Source organism: Talpa occidentalis, unplaced genomic scaffold (genome assembly GCF_014898055.3).
Source record: "Talpa occidentalis isolate TD23 unplaced genomic scaffold, MPIMG_talOcc4v2.1 talOcc4.10, whole genome shotgun sequence".
Lineage (NCBI taxonomy): Eukaryota > Metazoa > Chordata > Mammalia > Eulipotyphla > Talpidae > Talpa > Talpa occidentalis.
This window is the reverse complement of record NW_023600993.1, coordinates 88,105,386-88,128,237: the sequence shown is the minus strand read 5'-3', so window position 1 is coordinate 88,128,237 and position 22,852 is coordinate 88,105,386. Positions and strand designations below refer to the sequence as shown.

Below are 22,852 nucleotides of genomic sequence, written 5' to 3'. Positions count from 1 at the left end.
CCTTACGCAAGGGGGGAGGGAGGAAGGGGAGGGAGGAGGGTAGCTGTGGGGAGGGGAGGGGAGAGAAGGCCGGTTCTAGGCCCTGTGCCACTTTTGAGTAGCATTTGCTTCACCTCCCTGGCCCTTGGCGTCCTCATCTTGAAAATGGGTGTTACAGTCCCTGTTCTGAGGTTTCAGTGACATCATCCCAACCCATTCACTCCTCCAGCTCTGGGTGACGCGCCATTGTCATGTCTACCTGGAAAATTCTACCAGCCCCAACTGGTTCATTCACCAAATAGTTATCGAACTCCTAGACGTGCCAGGAAGCCGGTTCAAGGAGCTAACAATTTAGATAAAGATCCTTGCCCACTTGGAACTTATGTTGTAGTGGAATAAGATAGACAGTAAATAAATTCGTATGTGTATAATCAGAGGCGGATTTATCTTGGAGTGACCAAAGTTTTCTTTTTTTCCCCCCTAATTTAAATTTTTTTTTTAAAGATTTATTTATTTAGGGCCTCCCCTGGTGGCGCAGCGGTTGAGCGCTGGGCTGCGAAGCTGCCCGCAGCCTCCGCAGCGCCAGTTCAATCCCCGGCCGCTGGCAAGGGTCCCACATGGCGCAACAGACCTCTCCTGGCGTGCCCGCTGCTCCCCTCAGCAGTGTATTTCATCGGCCTGCCTGTTCTGCTCCCCACTCTGGCTCTGGTGAATTCTCTCACCTTCCCGCGCTTCTGACTGTACCCGGTGCTTGTAAAATAAATAAATCTTTAAAAAAAAAAAAAGATTTATTTGTTTATACGTACAAGAACTGGGGTGTAAGCCAGAGGTGGTGGTGGGGGGCGGTGAGAGGATTCACCAGAGAGTGTGGGGAGCAGAACAGGCAGATCTACTGAAATACACTGGTGAGGGGAGCAGCCAGTGAGACAGGAGAGGTCTGATGCGCCATGGGGGTCAGCTCCCTGGCTAGGGATCAAAACTGTTGCTGTAGTGGCTGACAAAAGCTTGATAGCTATCTTTAACCCCTGCTCCTACAGGGAGGGCCCTAATTTTAAATCTTTTAAAAATTATTGAAGTTTAGGGCCTCCCCGGTGGCGCAGCGGTTGAGCACTGGGTTGCGAAGTTGGCCGCAGCCTCTGTGGCGCCGGTTCGATCCCCGGCTGCTCCCCGGCCTCCGGAGGAGGGTCCTGCATGGCGCGCAGACCTCTCCTGCCGCCCGCTGCTCCCCTCAGCAGTGTACTTCGGTCCTTCTGCCTGTTCTGCTCCCTGCTCTGGCTCTGGTGAATTCTCTCACCCTCCCGCGCTTCTGACTGTACCCAGTGCTTGTATAAATAAATAAATAAATCTTAAAAAAAAAAAAAATTAGTGAAGTTTAAACTTGAAGGCTCTTTATTTGGAGAGGCCGAAAAACATGTTCCTATTTTTTGGTATGTGTGTTTTTGTAAAATTTGCAAAAGCCCTGGGCCTAGATTGCAAAATCCTAGGTTCCTCCTGGGCACTCAGAGGAATGCAGCAGGCTCCAAGCTTGAAGGCCCGCTGCAGAAGGCAGAAGAGAGTCGTGCCTACGGGTGCTTTTCATTTCTTCAATTTGAGACCCGGGTTGTGTCTATTTTGATTAAACAGTTTGAGACCCAGCAGCAGGAAAGGGTTGGGTGGTCCAAGGTGGCTGAGCTCGCTCACAAAACTCAGCAAACGTGAGCGCCCTGGACGTTCCAGTCTGCCTCCGGTTACTGGCGCCCCCTGCCGGGAACATCAGGGATTGCGCCAGCGCTGGCGAGAAACCAGAGCTTCATCCCGAGGGCCGTGGAGGCTGGAATCTTGGCGACCTCTGGCGGAATATCTCGAAACTGCAGTCAGAGCTGTGAGCATAGAAAGTATTTAAATGTGTCTGATGTGTGACTGTATCTCTGTATTTGAACACCTATGCATCCTTAAATGCTCTATTGCTTAATTTTACTTGATTTATTGATATATATATATATACAGGATCATACACTGCAATTTTCCATCACGCGTTTTTCTTTTTTTTTTTTAAAAGATTTTATTTTATTTTTTATTTATTTACACATACAAGAACTGGGGTTTAGGTCAGAGGTGAGGGGGTGAAAGGATTCACCAGAGACAGAATGGGGAGCAGAACAGGCAGATCTAATGAAATACACTGTTGAGGGGAGCAGCAGGAAGACAGGAGAGGTCTGCGTGCCATCTGGGGAAGCAATAGCTTCCTGGCTGGGATCAATAGCTTGATAGGGCTGAGACTTTGCACCACCAGGGAGGCCCCCCCACACCACCACTCATTTTTCTCAGGCAGTGTGAATGGCAGGGAGTCATCCCTGTTGGTGTGTGCGGCCTCCGTTCTGGCCTCTCACAGCTGTCTACTATTGCATCATGTGATTAGTTACCTAATCATCTGTTGATGACCTTTGGGTTGTTTCATAGTTTTTGCTATTATTAATGGTCCTGCTCTGAATGTCCTTGTACACATCTCCCAGTGAACATGTGTGAGCGTGTGGGCTATATCACAGGATGTGCCCAGTGTTAGGGTTTATATATACATACATACACACACACACACACACATATATATATAATTTGAAAGCAATAATCATAATATTTTCTGGGGTATTTCAATGACTGTTGATATAATTCCATATGACAACTTTAACAAAAAGGAGAGAAGGTAAAGGCATCTAGATGGTTGTAATATTTCTATGTTCTAATTGAGGTGTAAATTACTAACACTAAATAGACACTCAAAAGCTAAGTGTGCGTTTTTAAAAAAATATTTTTTTAAAAGATTTATTTTATTTATTTATGCACACAAGAACTCAGGTGTAGGCCAGAGGTGCGGGGAGGGAGGTATGAGGATTCACCAGAGACAGAGTGGGGAGCAAAACAGTCAGATCTATTGAAATATGCTGGTTTTTTTAAAAAGTTTATTTATTTGTGCATACAAGAGCTGGGGTACAGGCCAGAGATGTGGGAGGTGAGAGGATTCACCAGAGACGGAGTGGGGAACAGAACAGGCAGATCAACTGAAATACACTGCTGAGGGGAGCAGGGAACAAAGCAGGAGAGGTCTACTGTGCCATGTAGGTTTCTCCCTGGCAGGGAATCTAAATCGTGCTGCAGAGGCTGCAGATTGCTTCATAGCGCTGTGCTTAACCCCTTGCGCCACCAGGGAGGCCCTGAAATATACTGTTGAGGGGAGCAGCTGGCGAGACAGGTGAGGTCTGCTGAGCCATGTGGGTTAGCTCCCTGGCCTGGGATGGAACTCCTGCTGCAGTGGCTGTAGATAGCTTCATAGAGCTGAGACTTAACCCCTTGTGCCACCAGGGAGGCCCCCAAACCTACCAATTATTATATAAACAAATAAAAGAGAGTAATTCTTGGATGGTAACAAAAACTAAGTAAAACAAAGGCAAAAAAAAAAAAGCCAATTATATGCAACCTGCTTGAAGTCCACCTTATTTATTTTTTTTTAAGATTTATTTATTTATGCATACAAGAGCTGGGGTACAGACCAGAGATGTGGGGTGGTGAGAGGATTCACCAGAGACAGAGTGGGGACAGAACAGGCAGACAGACTGAAATACACTGCTGAGGGGAGCAGTGGGCGAGATAGGAGAGGTCTGCCTTGCCATGTGGGTTTCTCCCTGGCCAGCTGGGGATCGAACTTGTCTGCAGAGGCTGTGGATGGCTTCATAGTGCTGTGCTTAATTAACCCCTTGAGGCACCAGGGAGGCCCCTTGAAGTCCACTTTAAATATAATCATTCAGGTGGCTTAAAAGGATGCAGAAAGATATATAAGAGAAACACTAATTTTTAAAAAGTTAGAAAGACTGGGCCTCCCTAGTGGCACAGGGTTTAAAGTCTCAGCACTATTAAGCAATTGCCAGACACTGCAGCATGAAATTGATACCCCACCAGGGAGCAAACCCACATGGTGCAGCAGACCTCTCCTGACTCTGCAGTTGCTCCCCTCAGCAGTGTATTTCAGTCAATCTGCCTGTTCTGTTCTCCACTCAGTCTCTAGTGAATCCTCTCACCACCCCCCCCACACCTCTGGCCTGTACCCCAGTTCTTGTATGAATAAATAAGAAATAAATCTCTTATTTAAAAAAAAAAGGGAAAGACTATGTTATGTTGATAATAGAGTAGACCAGAACAAGAAAACCAGCAGGATGAAGAGGGACATTATGTAATGATTAACGGCTTATTCACCAAGCCGTTATAATCTTGAGTGTGTCACCAACGCTGAGCTTATCAACAAAGCTCCTAAATATATCAAGCAGGTAGATCTGAAAGGAGAAATAAAATCCCAATTATACTGGTGACTATAGCACTGCTCTTTCTGTAATTCATAAAACAGAAATCCAGCAAGGATATGAACATATGAGCAGCCCTCTCGACCACAACTTGACCTAACTGGCCTTTACAGAGAATCCCTCCTAGCAGTCGCAGGGGACTAGTTCTTTTCGGGTAAACCTGGGACAGTCACAGAGAGACACCATATTCGGGTCTTTTACATTGACACATTCTTAGAAATTTAATTGATGTAAATAAAGTATGTTCTTGGGTCATAATGGAACGAAACTAGAAACTAAGAACTAAAAGACAACTGGAAAAACCTCCCAATTGGGGGCCCGCCCCCCCAATTTGTAAACTAAACATCACACTTTTATTTTTTTTTTTTTTAAATATATTTTTTAAAGATTTATTTATTTATTTATACAAGCACTGGGTACAGTCAGAAGCATAGGAGGGTGAGAGAATTCACCAGAGCCAGAGCAGGGAGCAGAGCAGGCAGATCAACAAAGTATCCTGCTGTGGGGAGCAGCAGGCATGGCACGGCAGGAGAGGTCTGTGCACCACGTGGGACCCTCTCCAGTGGCCGGGGATCGAACAGGTGCTGCAGAGGCTGCAGGTAGCTTCACAGCCCAGTGCTCAACCACTGCACCACGGGGGAGGCCCAACATCACACTTTTAAATAAGCCATCGGGCGGGAGTGGCGGACAGGGCGGGGACCTGGCTGGGGCGTGATGTGCCCCCCCCACCCCAAGACTTGAAAAGCAGGGCTAGGGAGGGGCCTTTGCCGTGCGGGGGCGGGACTAGAGCAGACCCGACGGGCAAGGTGGGGCCCTGGAGCGCCCGGAGGCCAGCGAAGGCGGCCCCCTGCCACCCCCGGGCGAGGGCGACATGGGGGCCGAGCGATTGAGGTGGACGCGTCCCCAGTAGGGGGCTTCGCGAGGGGCTCCTTTCCTGCCCAGCACCGGAGCTCCCACTGCTCGCGGCCCAGAAGAGGGGCCAGACGCGGTCCCCGCCGGCAGGCACCAGCAGCACCCTCCCTCCGCCCTGCCCCTTCCTCCAAGGGCGTCTGCTGGGGGTGGGGGCGCAGCAAGGAGGGGTCAGGCCGACCCGCAGTGGTCCCTCTTCCACGGCCCCGGCCGCCGTCCGCGTCCTGGCCGCGCCCCAGGGTCGGTCCCGGGCGGGGAGCCTCGCCGCCAGCGCCCGTCCCGGTGGCTGCGGTGGTTCAGCATCGCCTCCCCGCGGCCGGCCGGTCCGCACTTGCCCGGGGCTGTCGGGACTGGCCCTCGGAGGGTCCCCGCGCGACGCGCTCCGGGCCGGGGCTGCCCCGGTGACCCAGCGGGCCTCAGCGTTCCGGAACCACCGCGCCCCGCCGCGCCCGCGCGCCAGCTCCCGCCCCCGCGGTTTCAGGTAGCGCCCCCCCGTCCCCGGCCACCCCCTGCCCGCCACCCGGCCGCGCCCCCCGCTGGCCCGCCCCCTGGGTACCCCGGGGCGCTCCTGGGCGGGATCCTGACCCGAGAACCCCACCTATGCCAGCCCCGCCCACGTGCGCTCACCTGGACCGCCCCTGCGCTCCCGCCCCGGAACACCCCCTGCCGCACCCCTTCCCCTTGGGGTGCGCCTTCGGCTCCGGAGGGACTGGGGTCGCGGGGCGTGTGACGCTTTGTCCAACTTCTTTTTCTACTTTCGCTTTCAGGTCCTGCCAGAGGCCTGGGACTCACGCAGCATCCCTTTGGGGATGGGAGATCGGAGCTGTAAACTGGAGCCTGGACTGGGTGGTGCTGGCAGGATGTAGACGTGGCTTGGGGGCTCCCTGGGGCTGACGAAATGAGGGCGAGTTGCCCCTCCCCCACTCAGGCTCCCACTGGAAACGGGAGCCTCAGGGCAGAATTCCTTTGGCCCGCCCTCTCTGCTGTTTCCCCAATCTTAGCCTGTGTTCACACTTGGGGCCCCTGGCCATCGGCGGCCTGTAAGGCCCCATCCAGAAACTTCTCTCGTGTTCACCAAGACTCTTGGAGAAGACTCCTCGGCCCTGGGACCCCTGAGTGACCTGCCTGTGGGAGAGCTCATCTACTCCCAGGTTTGGGACCTCTGGACACTGATCCGCATGGCCCCAAAGACGGTCGTCCGACTGCCCTATATTGACTTGAGCTGCTAGGGGCCAGCCTTCCACCCATAGCCCTCAGCCCTGGCGGCTGACGTCCTCTACAGATGTCCCTTATCACAGCATCACCCTACATCTGGGTTCCCACAGAGGGGGGCCGTGGGAGAGGTCAGGCAGAACAGAGACTACTGTGCCCAGATGCCTTTCCTTTGTGGGCCTGTGAGAGATGGGGGCAGGCCCAGGAATGGCGTTGCCTGGCCACCCAGTGTGCAGGTGGTAGAGCCCAACACACATCAGTCCCTTACTCCCACGGCCTCTGCCTGCTTACCCTGGAAAAGGCGAGCAAGACTCAAGTGCTCTCCCCTTAGTTGCCTAAAGCAGGGTCTTCCCTTGCCCTCTGTCCAGAGTTACTCTTCAGGACACCCACATCAGCTGCCAGCAAGTAAGGTGGTCCTTTTGGGGACCTCTTAAATCTGGAATTCTCTTGGTCCTGCCCAAGGGGGAGGAGCAGCTCCCAGGAGTAACCACTAGGGGGCTCTGGACCCTGCAAGGCTAATGCTGGCAGCCGGGGGCCCCTTGGAGAGCTGGGCAACTCCTTTGCGTGAGTTGCTGCTGAAGTAGGGAGTTGAGGTGATTAGATCCTGTCCAATCTAGGGTCTTTCCCTGCCCTTCTAGACTCATCTGTCCTCCCTCTAGACACTGGCTGGAGTGGTTTCTATATCCTCTCTGAGCTATAGGATGGATGTGTGTGTGTGTGGGGGGGAGGGGCTGGACCCACCAAATGGCCCAGAGCTGGGTGGCTTAGAAATTTTGGGTCCCAGGCTAAGGAAGGGACCCATAGCCTTCATTCATTAGTCCACCATCAGTATTCTTTTTTTTAAAAAAAGATTTATTTATTTATACATACAGGAGCTGGGGTACAGGCCAGAGATGCAGGTGGGTGAGAGGATTCACCAGAGACAGATTGGGGAACAGAACAGGCAGACTGACGAAATACACTGCTGAGGGGAACAGAGGGCAAGATAGGAGATGTCTGCTGTGCCATGTGGGTTGTTCCTTGGCCAGCCGGGGATGGAACTCCTGCGGCAGTGGCTGCAGATAGCTTTATAGTGCTGTGCTTAACCCCTTGCGCCACCAGGGAGGCCCCACCACCAGTATTCTAATCCCAGGCCACATTTACTGAACTCATGCTCTGCTCCATTTAACCACATCACTCCCCTACTTACCTTTGGTGGCTTCTCATTTTTAGAATAAAATCCAAGATCCTCACCATGGTCTATGAGGCCCTGCCTGGTAGTCCATTCCCTCGCCAATGCTCCCCTTTGCCACTTACACTCTGGTCAAGATGGTCTCTTTTTTTGTTGCGCCTGTGTTGTCCTCTCTGGGGGCCTTTGTGCAGGCCTTTCTCTCTGCTGGGAACTGGGTTATAAACCTTGAAAGGGCAGAACTATTTTAGGTTTGTTTGGCTGTATATCTCCATGCACTTAACCTGGTAAGCAACAGACAATAACTGTCAGCTGTAATAGCCTTAACAAATACATCTAGAATACATGTACTGAATGTGTTTTCTATTGACTTAATTTTTACAAGAGTCATGTGAAGTAGAAACTATCATTAACTCCTTTTCATAAAAAGAAAACAGGTGCGGGCCTCCTTGGTGGTGCAAGGGGTTAAGACACAACCTATGAAGCTGTCTTCAGCCTCTGCAGCATGAGCTGGCCAGGGAGCAACCCACATGGCGCAGCAGACCTCTCCTATCTTGCCCGCTGCTCCCCTCAGCAGTGTACTTTGGTCTATCTGCCTGTTCTGTTCCCTGCTCTGTCTCTGGTGAATCCTCTCACCCTCCCACACCTCTGGCCTATACCCCAGTTCTTGTATGCATAAGTAAATAAATCTTTAAAAAAAAAAGGAAACAGATGCTCAGAGGGGTTAAGCCATTTGTTGAAGGTCACACAGCTAAGTTTTGAACTCCAGAAAAAGCTCTAGGGCAGCTTTTTCACCAATGGGACATGGGAGTCAGATCATCCACCACAGACCAGCTCCAAGATACATGTAACCTTCCTGGAGCAGGATGCTTTGGGCATGGACTGAATGGTTGGCAAGTATAAGGTCAGGAATGACCACTGAGCAGGTTTTCTATGATCCAGCAGGCCAGGTAAAGGAGGAGTCAGAGTCCTCAGTGGCTTTTTGCAGGTCTTTTATTAAGATTTACCAGGCAGGGCCTCCTCGGTGGCGCAGTAGTTGAGCAATGGGTTGCGAAGCTGCCTGCAGCCTCTGTAGCGCTGGTTCGATCCCTGGCTGCTCCCCGGCCACCGGAGGAGGGTCCCACATGGTGTGCAGACCTCTCCTGTCGCGCCCGCTGCTCCCCTCAGCAGTGTACTTCGTCAGTCTGCCTGTTCTGTTCCCACTCTGGCTGTGGTGGATTCTCTCACCCTCCCGTGCTTCTGACTGTTCCCAGTGCTTGTATAAATAAATAAATCTTAAAAAAAATAGATTTGCCAGGCATATGGCAGGTAGGGGTGTTGGAGGGCTGGCAGGCCTCCCAGCCCCCAGCAAGTTTTCACTCTATCTGGGCTCTCCGGCATTCTCTGTTTCTCTCTCGGCTTCTGCTGCTGCTGGCATCCCCCTGACGCCACCCTTAAAAGCCCAGTCTTTGCCCAGGTGAATCCCATCTACCTATGCCCACACCCTACTTCCAGGTGCCCGCCATCAGGCATGCACTCAGGACCGCAAGGATCCATCATCTAACCTGATGGCGGGAGGGCAGAAAAGCCTGACATTTTTCCTTACCCTACAGTCCACCCCTTCAGGGTTTTCTGCCAAATAGTTTTGTTTTTTTTTAAGATTTATTTATTTATTATTTATTTATACAAGCACTGGGTACAGTCAGAAGCACGGGAGGGTGAGAGATCACCAGAGCCAGAGCGGGGAGCAGAGCAGACAGAAGGACCGAAGTACACTGCTGAGGGGAGCAGCGGGCGGCAGGAGAGGTCTTTATCAGTCTCTATATACAAGTCATAAACACATGTCTCTTGGCAATATGAACACTGCAGCCATGGCCCACGAAAGTAAATGAAATACATCACAATATAACAAAATACAACAGAATACAAATAAGTCCAGGCAGGGCAACAATCTAGTGGCAAAAGACAATTATTGGTACCAACAGATGATCCACCACATCTGCTGCTGAAGGCACTGCTCATACGAGGGAGGGGAAATCACTCAGACATCTCTGTCACATGCCAGGAGCCATCAGGCTTCCTGACCTTCTCTGGCTGTAATCTTGGCTATAAGCCACACACAGCATCCACCCCCAGGATGCACTCACTTCTGGATTGGGGATTCTCTTCTCTTTGGGGGTAATCGCCCAACCCTCAGGGTTTCTGTCTGCAGCCGCTCCAACATTCAGCCTTCATAGCCACCAATGCGACACGCAGACCCCTGCACTCAGGCCAACCCACTGCACAAGCACATGGGTCGGGGATCCAAACTCTACATGCGGCCTCTCTTGGGTCCCCTCTTCAGCTTGGGCTCCACCCCAAGCCATGTTCCCCACCCATCCCCCAAGGACGGATTCCTCAGCGCCTCACCCTCACTGGAGAACGAGCAGGGCATCACCCACAGGTGATTTTACGAGACTCACTGGCCTTCCTCAACTTACACAGTGCTTAGCAGCCACTCAGGGCTCCCAAACTCAGCATAGCACCAGCTTTTGCCTTCTCAGTTGGCTTTTCTCCTCCGCCTGGCTGCTGGGCATGCACAGGCTGCTTTTGGCCATCTAGGCCCACTGGCCACCCCCAGATTCCCATCTCCTGGGGTGTACAAACAATAGCATCCTCCCCCAGGGCCCCAAAAATGTAACAACCTGCCAAGGTTCCTCCACCTTCTGGCGGGATTGTCAGTCCAAGTTCATCAGTCCAAGTCCATTAGGCCTCTCTCTGCCATCAGCACCAGCGAGCTCCGAATCGTGGTTCTCTCTTCCCTGGTGATGATTCTTGCTGCCTCAGGGGTCGTTGGCTGGTCCTCTCGGATGCCTCTTCCACGCGCGGTCTCGTCCCGCAGCTCCCGGACCTTGTCCCTCTCCTGTGCTGTCATGACGCCTCCAGCGTCGTCACGGGGAAACACAGTCTGTTACTCCTTAGTCCCTCAGGTCTTCGGAGGGCTCCATTCCCGTCTGCATGGATCATCTCGCCGACTTTCGCCAATTGTAACGCAACCAACCCATCCGGGGTAGGTTTATGAACGGTTCTAGCAGCCACGTGCTCTTCACCGTTGTTCGTAGTCACCACACTCCTCCGTGCACGCCACCGCACCCCCACCGCACTGCACGCTGCTGCGCCACCCTTGTAAACCAGTCTCTTAGCCCAGGTGAATCCCATCGACCTACGCCCACCCCCTACTCCAGGTGGCCGCCGTCAGGCATGCATTCAGGCCCGCAAGGATCCCTCATCTATCCTGATGGCGGGAGGGCAGAAAAGCCTGACATTTTTCCTTACCCTACAGCAAGTCTTGGGTTTGTAAAGGTCATAAGAGAGCATTCCAGATGGAAAGAAAAGCAATGAGCAAAGGTTTGGAGGCAGCAAGCTCCAGCTTCTCGGACTGCCCAACTCAGAGGGCTGGGCCAGCCCACACGCACAGAAAGCTGAGGCCCAGGATGCTGTCAGCTGGGGTCTTCAGAGGGGAGACTGAAGCAGGGACCTACTCTGCAGTCTTTTCCCCCAGGGATGCTCCTAAGCCCTTGGGGGCAGGACGTTCCCATGCAGGGCAGGGGCGGCCCTGGGAGAGGCAGCGGGCGGTAGGGGCAGCACCAGCTCTCTGGTCACTCCTCAGTCTGTTTTCTGTTAATCCCTGGGCGGGCTCTTGGTTAATCCTGGCTGGGCAGAGGCTGGGCAGAGCTGCCACTGAGCTGGGAGGTGAGTGAGTGAGTGAGTGAGTGAGTGAGTGAGTGAGTGAGTGAGTAGGTGGGTGGGCCCTGCCACAGAAGAGGGTTGGGTGGGCTCCCCGCTGCCAGTCAGAGCTGAGGAGCCGCCCTTGTGTGGCTGCCATCTCTCCCCAGATGCAGATTACCGCTCCCTCTCTGATACATGGGGCTTTCTTACCCATTGATCACTGATGGGGAGCCCCTGCTTCCCAGATATGGGGCCCCCTCCCAGTTACCCCATACCATATGCCCTTTCCCTCTCTAATTACTGGGTGCTTCTTTCCCCCGATGTGGGGGCCCTTTCTCTGACATGGGATCCCCCTCCCTCTTCCCAGATGTGTGTTCCTCTGTCTCTCACTAACCCAGTTTGGTTCTTGTCTTCCTCTAAAGCTCCTCTCCGTTCCCTGCCCCCCACCCCATGGGATGCCAGACCCTGGGACTTCCTGGGGTGGGGGTTGGGCTCAGCCTGTCCCCTTCCTTCACCAGATCCAGCAGAGCCGGCTCCCAGCACGTAGGCAGCCAATTAGTGGGGAAGGGGTGGGGGCCAGAACTTGAGGCCTGTGCAGAGCCCTTGGCAGATGGCCCTGCTGGGGAGAGAAGCCGTCCCAGGACCGCTCCCTCCCTATCTGGATCCCACCCAGTTCCAGTTCCTCCGGTGGGACAAGCGACTGAAGGAGGTTTCCCCACCCTGACCATGGTGAGCTGGGGCTGGAACCAGACCCCTTAGGGTTAGACCTCCTCCCACTGAAGGCGGTGAGTTGAGGTCCCTCCCAGGAGGGAGGGGGCGCTAAATGTCTAGGGTACCCTCTCCGCCTATAGGGATAGCAGACAAAATTGGAAGGGTCCGGAGCATAAGGGTGACTCTGAAGTCCTGGGATCGCTCTATGAAAGCCCGTTTCTTGGTTGAGCCCTGAGCGTTGCAGACAGGGGGCAACTTGGCGGGGGGGGAAGGGGGAAGAACTCATCCACACACCCCCCCAAGATGTTCTTCAGAGCCACCTGGAGTTTGGTGCTGAAGAAAGGAGGACTTGGAATTCGAGGGATACACAACCCAGGAGGCCCAGGTAAGTACTGGACACCCCCTCTCCTCCCCAACTCCAAGGCTGGAAGTAGGGGTCCTGTCTGTGGACTGCCACTTGCCACAGCCTGTGCTGCCCTGGGCTGACCCTGAAACCATTCCCTGGGTCCCCGGTCCTTGGTCCTGGGTCACGGTGCTCCAGGAAGAGGGGCCCACGGGGCAAGCAGACAGCAACCTTTGCATCCCAAGTTTCCTCCTGGCCTGACCTTCAAACCCTGGGCCCCGAAACCCTTCGTGTCCTAATGTGGAGGTTGCTGACAGAACCGTGAGCCCTTTCGAGATCGTGTAATCAGTTCTAGTTAGAAGAGGCCTAAACCAGGAGAGACCCTAGCTGGGGAGCAGAGGGCATTTCTCACCCTCAGGAGAATAGCAAGGATAGTATTTATCAAGCCCGTACTGTGTATCCCGAGCTGTGACAAGCGTTTTACACAGATGAACACATCCAGACTTCACAACAGCCAGGTGAGGTGGACGCTCCACTTCTCGGTGAATGAACAGAGGCTGAGAGACCTAGGACTTCTTGCCCAAAGCAGTTCCAGGGCTGTCCCAGCAAGGTGGTGCCAATGCCCTCCTCTGGGCATCTCTGGTGACAATAAGCAGAAGCTTCCCGGAGACCCAGTCTTGTCCTGGGCACCCTGCGCACCCACCTGGAGGCCTCCAGACAGGCATCGGGGAAACCTAGGAATGCCAGCAAGTCAAGCCCACCTCTGCTTACCAGCATTACTTATGAATAATGCTTTTGGTGAGGTAGACCCTCTTATGCCCACTCTCCAGATAAGGGCACTGAAGCACAGTAAAAGGAAGAGCTTGTTGAAGCCCTGGGTGGAACAACTCAGACCCTGCTGACCCCAAAGCCATGCCCAGGGCCATTCACCAAAGGTGTGTGGACAGCGCTTCACAGTTTGTAGAGAAGTTTTGCATCTGTCACCTCAGGCTCACCTCACTGACCCTGGGCCTCCTCACCTCATGACTTCCCAGAGAACATGGGCTTTGAGGTCCGAGAGGCTCACTTGCAGCCCGGCCCTTGCTCCTTCTTGCTGGCTCCGAGTCACCTTGGAACAAATGAGTCATTCCCCAGAGGGCCTTAGCGTGGCTCTCGGCACATAGTAAATGCTCAAAAACTGTCGCCTCCTGCTACATATTTGTTTTTTTTTTTTTTTTTTTTTTTATAGAGGCATGCTTTATTTATTTGTTTGCTGGTTTGTTTGTTTGTTTTTGTTGTTTATACATGCACTGGGTACAGTCAGAAGCGCGGGAGGGCGAGAGAATTCACCAGAGCCAGAGCGGGGAGCAGAGCAGGCAGAAGGACCGAAGCACACTGCTGAGGGGAGCAGCGGGCGGCAGGAGAGGTCTGCGCGCCATGTGGGACCCTCCTCTGGTGGCCGGGGAGCAGCCGGGGATCGAACCGGCGCCGCAGAGGCCGCGCGCAGCTTCGCAACCCAGCGCTCAACCGCTGCGCCACCAGGGAGGCCCTCCTGCTACATATTTGGTTAGAGCTGGGACAGCCAGGGCAGCCTGGACTCAGCTCCTCCCTTGTGCCCACAGCTCACAGGCAAGGGAAGATGCCCCCCTACACCAACTTCCACGCCCAGCGCTCCTACCCCATGCCGGACGAGCCCTTCTGCACGGAGCTCAGCGCCGAGCAGCGGGCCCTGAAGGAGAAGGAGAAGGGCAGCTGGACCCAGCTGAGCCATGCTGAGAAGGTGGCCTGTAGGTTGGGGGGCTGGTGGGGGAGAGCGGGCTGGGTGGCTGTCAGGGGGTAGAGGGTGGGCCAGGAGGGCCCCCACCAAGACAGCCCGAAATCCCCAGACGCCCAGATGTGTAGCTGAGGGTAAATCCATTCGTCTGTCCTTTGATAGCCCGGAGCTCGGGCCGCAGAACTGAGTTACCTCCATGGCTCCTGCTCTCAGGGTGCCCCAGCCCCATGGGGGAATCAACCCAGACCCAGATAACTGTAATACAGAATCTTGGCAAGAGTGAGGGGTACTCAAGGGACTGTGAGGGCCCAAAAGGAAGGGAGATGAAATCCTCACGGGCCTTCCAGTGGAGGGGGGTGTATTCAGCTGGCCTTGGGGCAGGGGTTGAGGGGGAGGGTGCTGCCAGGCGGTGAGATCAGCACCAGGGAGGATGTGGGAGCAAGAAAGCCCAGAGGGTCTTGGGTATCACCAGCGTGTGGGGGGCTGAGCAGGGAAAGGCAGCAGAGGTGGCCAGGGGCAGCGGCCTCATCCTGGGAGCCGGAGGATATTTAAACTGAAACCCTGCCCACCAGAAGGTGCCCCAGGCCGACTCTTTGATGAGACAGACAGGGAATCCAGGCTCACCTCCAGCATTGCAGGGGGGCCCTGGTGGGGAGAGGCTCAGTCCTCTCACATTCATTCAGCCTCTCCAGACTGGAGCACCCCCTCCTGTGCTGGGCCCGGGGAATACAGCTGTGAGGGCACCAGTCCCAGCCTTGCCCCTGTGAGTCGGCATTTCCAGCCCTCTCAGGTTATTCCTGCCTCGCAGTCTCTGCAGCCGCTCGGCCTCCCTCTCTCCATTCATTTCAGAAATGGATTTCTCTATTTTCCCAATATGACACGCACACAGCCAGATGCCCCGCTCACCAGGCAGTGGTGCTGCTGTGGATACAGTTTCTCTCATTTGCTCACCTTTGAGGGGCGAAGGCTCAGGGCTGTGAGTCACTGAGGAGGGCAGCACAGCTGCAGAGTGGAGGAGGTAGGAGGTGGACCCTACGAACTGGCACCAGGGGTGCCCTCTTAGCTGTCACACCACTCTCCATACTGAAGACTTGGGGGGACCTTGGCGAGTTATTAGAAGGCCTCAGAGCTCAGCAAACAACTGACTCTGACCACAAGACAAGGCCGGGCCGGGGCCTTTGGCCTCACTTGCTGCTGGCCTGGCTTCCTCACAGCTTATTGCTTCTTCTCCTCTCCCAGAGCCCCTCCCACCACAGCCCTTGCCCTCTGGGAATCCACACTGCTGATGTTTGATCTCATTGCCTCAATCTGAACTGCCCCCCCCAAGGGTCTTGCCAAAACCAAAAACAGTTCCACTCCCCAAGGAATTCTGCTGCCATTCTGCTTCCTTTGATATTTATTTTCGTATTTATTTATGTACTGAGAAAGAGCCACACACATTTTTTTTTAGATTTATTTATTTATGCATATAAGAACTGGGGTACAGGCCAGAGGTGTGGGGGATGAGAGGATTTGCCAGAGACAGAGCGGGGAACAGAACAGGCAGATTGACCAAAGTACACTGCTGAGGGGAGCAGCAAGAGGTCTGCTGCGCTTTGTGGGTTGCTCCCTGGTGGGCTGGGGGATTGAACTCATGCTGCGGTGGCTGCGGATAGCTTCATAGGTTGTGTCTTAACTCCTGGCGCCACCAGGGAGGCCCTGAATTCCTTCTTGCCTTAGGGCCTTTGCATGTTCTTGTAACTGTTAGATGCCTCTCTCTTTCTTTGATTCTTCAAGCCTAAATTCCAGTGTTGCTTCCTCAGAGACTTTCTGTGGCCACCCTCACTAAAATAGGCCCTGCTCCCAGTCTAACGCATGTGCCAGCTGTCTCCCCCACAATTTTCATCTGGTTTATTCATTGCTCTGTCACCAAATCCTGGCCACACTTTACATAAGCAGATGTTTAAGAATTAGCTGAATGAACTGCACCTCCTGCAGAGAAGAGAAGGCTGGGGATCCCTGGGGCCAAGAGTTGGCCCAGGGTCCTTGGAATGGATGCACCTGGGTCTCCTTCTTGCCTACCTCCCTGGCTCCAGTGTACAGGCTCCAGTTCCATGAGACCTTCGCAGAGATGAACCGTCGCTCCAATGAGTGGAAGACAGTGATGGGCTGCGTCTTCTTCTTCTTTGGATTCACAGCTCTAATGATCTGGTGGCAGCGGATCTATGGTGAGTGCAATGCTTCACCTGGCTGCAGCCCTGGGCCATGCCCTGTGGCTGCAGCCACCAGCCAGGTTCTATGCTGGCACTCACCTGAAGAGTTTTGAAAAGTCCTCCAAAGAGGTATAGGGTGAAGGACAGAGCATAGCTGCATGAGTTGGAATTTGAGGACTCTATTTCTCTGGACCTCAATTTCCTTACCTGTGAAATGGAATAGTGTCCACATTTCAGGGTTCTTGTGAGGATTTGACGAGAGAGCTATAGGCCATTTCCTGGCATGTTGTCGTGGGTGGAATCATTACCGCATGCTGTTATTAACGTGAATTTTTCAGTATATTGTTTCAGCTGCTGTAACAGAGAATCCCCAACATACAAAAGCTTCAATGAGATAGGAGTTTGTGCCTCTCTCCAAAAAGGCCAAGGAAGCAATCTAGTATGGGGAAACAGACACACCACCATGTTAGGCTCCTCTGTCTTGTTGCTCTGCTATCCTCAACATGTAACTTTCTTCTTTTTTTTAAATTTATTTTTATTTATTTATGCATACAAGAACAGGGGTGCAGACCAGAAATGTGGGGGTGAGACAATTTACCAGAGACAGAGTGGGGAGCAGAACAGATGGATCTACTGAGATACACTGCTAAGGGGAGCAGTGGGCAAGACAGGAGAGGTCGGCTGTGCCATGTGGGTTATCTCCCTGGCCAGGGACCTAACTCGTGCTGCAGTGGCTGCCGATAGCTTGATAGTGCTGAAACTTAGCCCCTTGCGCCACCGGGGAGGCCCACAACTTTCTTCTTGACATACAAGATGGCTGCCCAGTTTCTGCCATAAAGCCAACACTGCAGCCAAGAAGAGGGAAAGGGTCGACACACTACTCTTTAAGCTCCAGAAGTTGCACATACCGCTTCTGCTCACAACCTTTTGTCTAGAAATGATCACATGACCTTATCTAGCCAAGGGGAAGCTGGGAAATGTAGTCTTTAGCTGGGTGGACTTTATTATCACAGAAGAGTGACTCTCAAATGTTGGTCCCTGAACCGACAGCTTCACTTGAGAATGTGTTAGAAATGCAAATTCAGTGATTATAATTTAGTAGCTTCCATGTATTAAGTGTTTATATTTGCCCCACATTGCGCCAATTGCCAGAGAGTGCCAACTCATTCACTCCCCCTAATCCTACGGAATAGGACCCAGGGGAGGGAAGGGAAAGGAAACAGAGGCTCAGCAAGATGGAGGGACTTGCTCCAGATCGCAAAGCAAGGGGGTGTGGCACTGGGATTTGCATTCAGGCTGACTTGAAATCAGTGCTTATTACCGTGGGGATCACAGAGCCGGTGAGGAAACTGAGACTCAGAAAGGGGAAGGACTTTGGCCTGTTTCCCACTGTGAGACTATGGCAGAGCTGGCATCAGAACTCAGGGGTCTCCAGAGTGAAGGTTGAAGAGAGGGGATGGGCCCCCAGGGGGGCTCTGCAGTACAAGGCCCCCACCCTTGACTGGAGCTCTTGGTTCAGGAGGGGCGGCCCTGGCAGGGCCCTGGCCCACCCTGCCCCTCCCCCATGCTCCCTGCAGTTTTCCCTAAGAAGCCCATCACCCTGACGGATGAGTGGAAGGCCCAGCAGCTGCAGCGCATCCTGGACATGAAGGGCAACCCCGTGCAAGGCCTGGCCTCCCGCTGGGACTATGAGAAGAAGGAGTGGAAGAAGTGATGCCTCATCCTCACTGCTCTCCCTGCAGCCCTCCCTGCAGCCCTCCCTGCCCGGAGCCCATGGAGGCTCCTCCTCTCTCCTTAGCCCCAATAAAGCTGGCCTGTTCTCTTCTGCCTTCAATCTCCACCTCAGTTTTTACCTCTATGGCTTTTATAAAGCCTACATTATACTCCAAATTAGGCAATGTAGTGGATGAGGGGCAAGATAAGCCACTTTCCAGGGGCTGCCAGCCCAACGAATTAGGGAGGACTTCCTGGAGGAGTCCAGATTAAAGCTGAGTCTTCTCTTTTTGTTTAAGATTTATTTTTATTTATTTATGCATACAAGAACTGGGGTGTAGTCCTGAGGTGTGGGGGATGGGGTGAGAGGATTCACCAGAGACAGAGTGGGGAGCAGAACAGGCAGATCCACTGAAATACACTGCTGAGGGGAGCAGTGGGCGAGACAGGAGAGGACTGTTGCGCCATGTGGGTAGCTCCCTGGCTGGGGATCTAACTCTGGCTGCAGTGGCTGCTGATAGTTCATAGTGCTCAGACTTAACCTCTTGTGCCACCAGGGAGATCTTAAGGGTGAGTCTTTTTTTTTTTTTTAAAAGACTTTAGTGACCAGTTCTTTTTTTGTTTGTTTGTTTGTTTGTTTGTTTATACATGCACTGGGTACAGTCAGAAGCGCGGGAGGGTGAGAGAATTCACCAGAGCCAGAGCGGGGAGCAGAGCAGGCAGAAGGACTGAAGTACACTGCTGAGGGGAGCAGCGGGCGGCAGGAGAGGTCTATGCGCCATGTGGGACCCTCCTCTGATGGCTGGGGAGCAGCCGGGGATCGAACCGGCGCCGCAGAGGCTATGGGCAGCTTCGCAACCCAGCGCTCAACCGCTGCGCCACCGGGGAGGCCCAAAGGGTGAGTCTTAAAGGATAGGAGCAATTAAGAAAAGCAGGATGCCGAAGGGAAGGCATTACACGTGAGGGAATGGCCAGAGCAGAGGCAGGGACATTCTTTTATACAGTTAATTAACAAATATTTACTGAGCACTGACTTTGTGCCAGGCCCTGGGGGATGCAACTGTGAACAAGACAAAGCCTCTGGGCCTGCAGAAGAGGCATTCCTTTATGAAGGGAGACAAAAAATGAGTATGTGTGCTTTATCACAGTATGTAGTAATAAGTGCTATGAAGAAATAAAATAAAGTAGGGGAAAGGGATAGAGTGAAAGGGGAACTGGAGGTGGCATGTGAAGGCCTCTGAGAGGAGGTGGTACCTGAGACAAAGCCCAAATGAAATGAGGGAACAAGCCTTGCATCAAAGAGAGAACAGCAAGTGCAAAGGCCCTGAGGACTTTTATTAAAGGTGGACTTTCTTCCCCTTTTTGTTGTCTATTCTTCTGCAAGATTTATTTTTCATAATGTTTCCTTGTACTAAAGCCAATTAAAGTAACCTTTCTTATAGAGTACTTGGGAATACAGATCAGCTCTCAACAAAATCAAAATCAGGGCCTCCCTGGTGGCCTACGGGTTTAAGTCTCAGTGCTATCACCTGTACGGCTTGAGTTCATCCCTGACCTCTCCTGTCTCGCTCAGTGCTCCCCTCAGCAGTGGATTTCAGTGGATCTGCCTGTTCTGCTCCCTACTTTATCTCTGGTGAATCCTCTCACCCCATCCCCCACACCTCAGGACCACACCCCAGTTCTTGTATGCATAAATAAATAAAAATAAATCTTAAACAAAAAGAGAAGACTCAGCTTTAATCTGGACTCCTCCAGGAAGTCCTCCCTAATTCGTTGGGCTGGCAGCCCCTGGAAAGTGGCTTATCTTGCCCCTCATCATCGTGGGCCTTCAAAGAGGCCACAGTGACTGGAGCGGTGACTTGCAGAGTGGTAAGAAGGTGTGTGTTGGGGACAAGGGGCTGACCTTGGGATGGAAAGCAATAATAGGGGACCTTGTGAGGTTTTTCATTTTTTTTAAAGATTTATTTAAGTATTAATACAAGCACTGGGTACAGTCAGAAGCACGGGAGGGTGAGAGAATTCACCAGAGCCAGAGCAGGGAGCAGAGCAGGCAGAAGGACCAAAGTACACTGCTGAGGGGAGCAGCGGGCGGCAGGAGAGGTCTGCGCGCCATGTGGGACCCTCCTCTGGTGGCCGGGGAGCAGCCGGGGATCGAACCAGCGCTGCAGAGGCTGTGGGCAGCTTCGCAATCCAGCGCTCAACCGCTGCGCCAGCGGGGAGGCCCGACTTTTCATTTTTAAAAAGATTTATTTATTTATTTATACAAGCACTGGGTACAGTCAGAAGCATGGGAGGGTGAGAGAATTCACCAGAGCCAGAGCGGGGAGCAGAGCAGGCAGAAGGACCGAAGTACACTGCTGAGGGGAGCAGCGGGCGCCAGGAGAGGTCTGTGCACCATGTGGGACCCTTGCTGGTGGCTGGGGATGGAACCGGCACTGCAGAGGCTGCGGGCAGCTTCGCAGCCCAGTGCTCAACCGCTGTACCACCAGGCGAGGACCCCTCGTGGGGTTTTATTCTCAATGTGATTGGCAGCTGTATTAGTTTAGGTTGTCTGAGGAGCACTTGCCAAGAAGGCATTAAAGAGGTGAAGAGATTTCTTGGGGGAAACGTCTGTGAGGGATAAAGGAGAGAGCAGCAGAAGCAGGCAGTGAGGACATTTAGGCTGGGACGGGGTCTGACAGCAGAGGGAGGAGAGCGGAAAGGAGGAGCAGGGGTGGCGGAGCCGCGGGCTTCGGTGTCCTGTACAGAGGCAGTGCAGCCAGGAGAAAGAACCACACCGTGATTTAGCCAAGGGCTGTTGTACATAAAGTATATTAAGCTCACACCAGAGAGTCACTGTAAGGAGGAAAAGAGAACACTGAAGGGGGCTGGAGGGAGAGCGTGAAGGAAGGATACACTGGGAAGGGGAGTGCCTTCCCCAAGCCAGGGCGCAGACCTCCCTGGAGAAGCTGTGGGGGTGGCGGTTGGCTGGGTTGCCTAGGCTGGAGCTGGTCTATATACCTTGGCCAAGCTGCAAGCGGTCCTCGGAGACAGAGGGAAGAGAGGCAGGTGGGTAGGTGGGATGAGGGCCCCTCTGAAGAGATGAGGCCTACTGTGTGTGATGTCTGCATTAGGAGGGCTGCAAGAAGCTGGACCTCAGGCTTGGAGGCTGCAAGATTGCTGATACTGGGCCCAAGGTTGAGGCGGATGTCCTCACACACTGCTGACCAACTACATAGCAGGAGCAAGAAGACACACGCAAGCATGTGCACACACACGTGTACGCGCGCGCTCACACACACACACACACCCCCCACCCTCCTCCTAAAATGTCTCCTCTAGCACCCTCTTCTGGCAAAGTTGAGCATCTCACTGTAAAGAAAGCTTGGAGCCAGTTCACTTCCTCAGAGCAGGCACTGAGGAGAGGCAGCACACGGCTAACTGGCACAGCACCTGGGGAGGAAGTCTTGCCCAGTAACACAGACTGGAGGGCTCTGACAACAGAAATGCATTTTCTCACAGTTCTGGAGGCTGGACGTCCAAGATGATGAATGGATGTCTTCGGAGGCCTCTCTCCTTGGCTGGCCTCTCATCCTCACAGGGTCTTGCCCTGTGTCTCTTTGTGTGTCCAAATTTCCCCCTTTTATAAAGACACCAGTCAGTTGGGTGAAGTTTCCCCTAAAAACCTCATTTTATTTATTTATTTTATAAAAAGATTTATCCACTTATGCATATAAGAATTGGGGTGTAATCCAGAGGTGTGGGGGAGAGGGTAAGAGGATTCACCAGAGACAGAGTGGGGAGCAGAACAGGCAGACTGACTGAAATACACTGCTGAGGGGAGCAGTGGGTGAGACAGGAGAGGACTGTTGCGCCATGTGGGTTGCTCCCTGGCCAGCAGGGGATTGAATTCATGCTGGGGATAGCTTCATAGCGCTGTGCTTAACCCCTTGCGCCACAAGGGAGGCCCTAAAAGCCTCATTTTAACTTAACTCTTTAAAGGCTTTCTCTTCAAATACTGTCACGTTCTGAGGTATTGAGAACTAGAGTTTCAACACACGAGTTTTCCATACCAGTTGGGCTCAGGAATATTCCATGTGTCTCCTTGTTCTGGGACCAGCAGGCATTTAGGGCACATTCCTTTCATGGCAGAAGCCAGAGACTCCGGAGGGGGCAGAGAGACAGTAAGGATGCAAGAGACAGCTGCTGGTTTTATATCCAGGGTTTTTCATTTCAGCTAGCAGGAGAAATAGGGGAAAAGTACATCTGCTCCATCTTCCCGGAAGCGGAAGTACAGAAATGAGGCCATTGTCCCGAGCAGGCTCCCACTCTGCCTTTTACTGATTGCTTCCTCATGTACTGTTTACTGTGTCCCTCTGTCCCCGGTATTTTCCGCAAATGGCAGTTACATTTAGATGCTTTGGGCAGATTCAGATCAGATTTTGGGGCACGGGTATTTCAGGAGTGTGTGGTGTCATTTTGCCAGGAAAGAGGAGATGCCTTTGTGTGCGTTAACAGCCTTCCTTGGTCATGTAGATTCTTTCACTCATTAGAGATACAGATGACTTTCGAATTATTAAAAGATGCCAACCTCAATTAGAGCTTTAAAAATGAAGAGTTAAGATATGGGGTACTATTTTTCCATTGGTCAGACTGACAAAGATCAAAGAGTGTTAACAATGTTAGCAAGGTGGCAGGGGACAAGCTTCACCCGATGCCAGCTTGGGTTATACCCATCAAAATGACCAAAGCACAGCCCCGCCGCGAGTCTTCTCCCACACCCAGTGTGCAAAATGATGGATGGACAGGTTGATTGCAATAGTGTTTGGATTAGCAAAAGTTGAGAACTATCAAGTTGTTCCTTTCTCAACCAGTTTC

The 22,852-nt window shown here is 52.9% G+C and overlaps 1 protein-coding gene across 3 annotated transcripts; it reads left to right on the top strand.

Annotated features, from left to right (window-relative positions):
* Positions 1-11,277: 11,277 nt before the first annotated feature.
* On the top strand, positions 11,278-18,117 carry LOC119253989 (cytochrome c oxidase subunit 4 isoform 2, mitochondrial). Of its 3 annotated transcripts, XM_037521208.2 has the most exons (6): positions 11,278-11,307; positions 11,957-12,012; positions 12,298-12,379; positions 13,939-14,103; positions 16,166-16,297; positions 17,860-18,117. In XM_037521208.2, the coding sequence occupies exons 2-6, from the start codon at positions 12,010-12,012 to the stop codon at positions 17,994-17,996; spliced, it is 519 nt and encodes a 172-aa protein (XP_037377105.1). In that variant the 5' UTR covers positions 11,278-11,307; positions 11,957-12,009; the 3' UTR covers positions 17,997-18,117. The 3 variants fall into 3 exon arrangements, with proteins under 3 accessions (XP_037377105.1, XP_037377113.1, XP_037377109.1); XM_037521216.2 differs by lacking the exon at positions 11,957-12,012 and having other exon boundaries at positions 11,280-11,307; XM_037521212.2 differs by lacking the exons at positions 11,278-11,307; positions 11,957-12,012 and adding an exon at positions 12,019-12,068.
* The last annotated feature ends 4,735 nt before the right edge of the window (positions 18,118-22,852 follow it).

What these genes read in the sequence shown, in the direction of transcription:
- LOC119253989 (XM_037521208.2), top strand. An exon ending in ACACAACCCAGGAGGCCCAG is followed by an intron (nt 12,380 to 13,938) that starts GTAAGTACTGGA and finishes TTGTGCCCACAG; the next exon opens with CTCACAGGCAAGGGAAGATG. An exon ending in CTGGTGGCAGCGGATCTATG is followed by an intron (nt 16,298 to 17,859) that starts GTGAGTGCAATG and finishes TGCTCCCTGCAG; the next exon opens with TTTTCCCTAAGAAGCCCATC.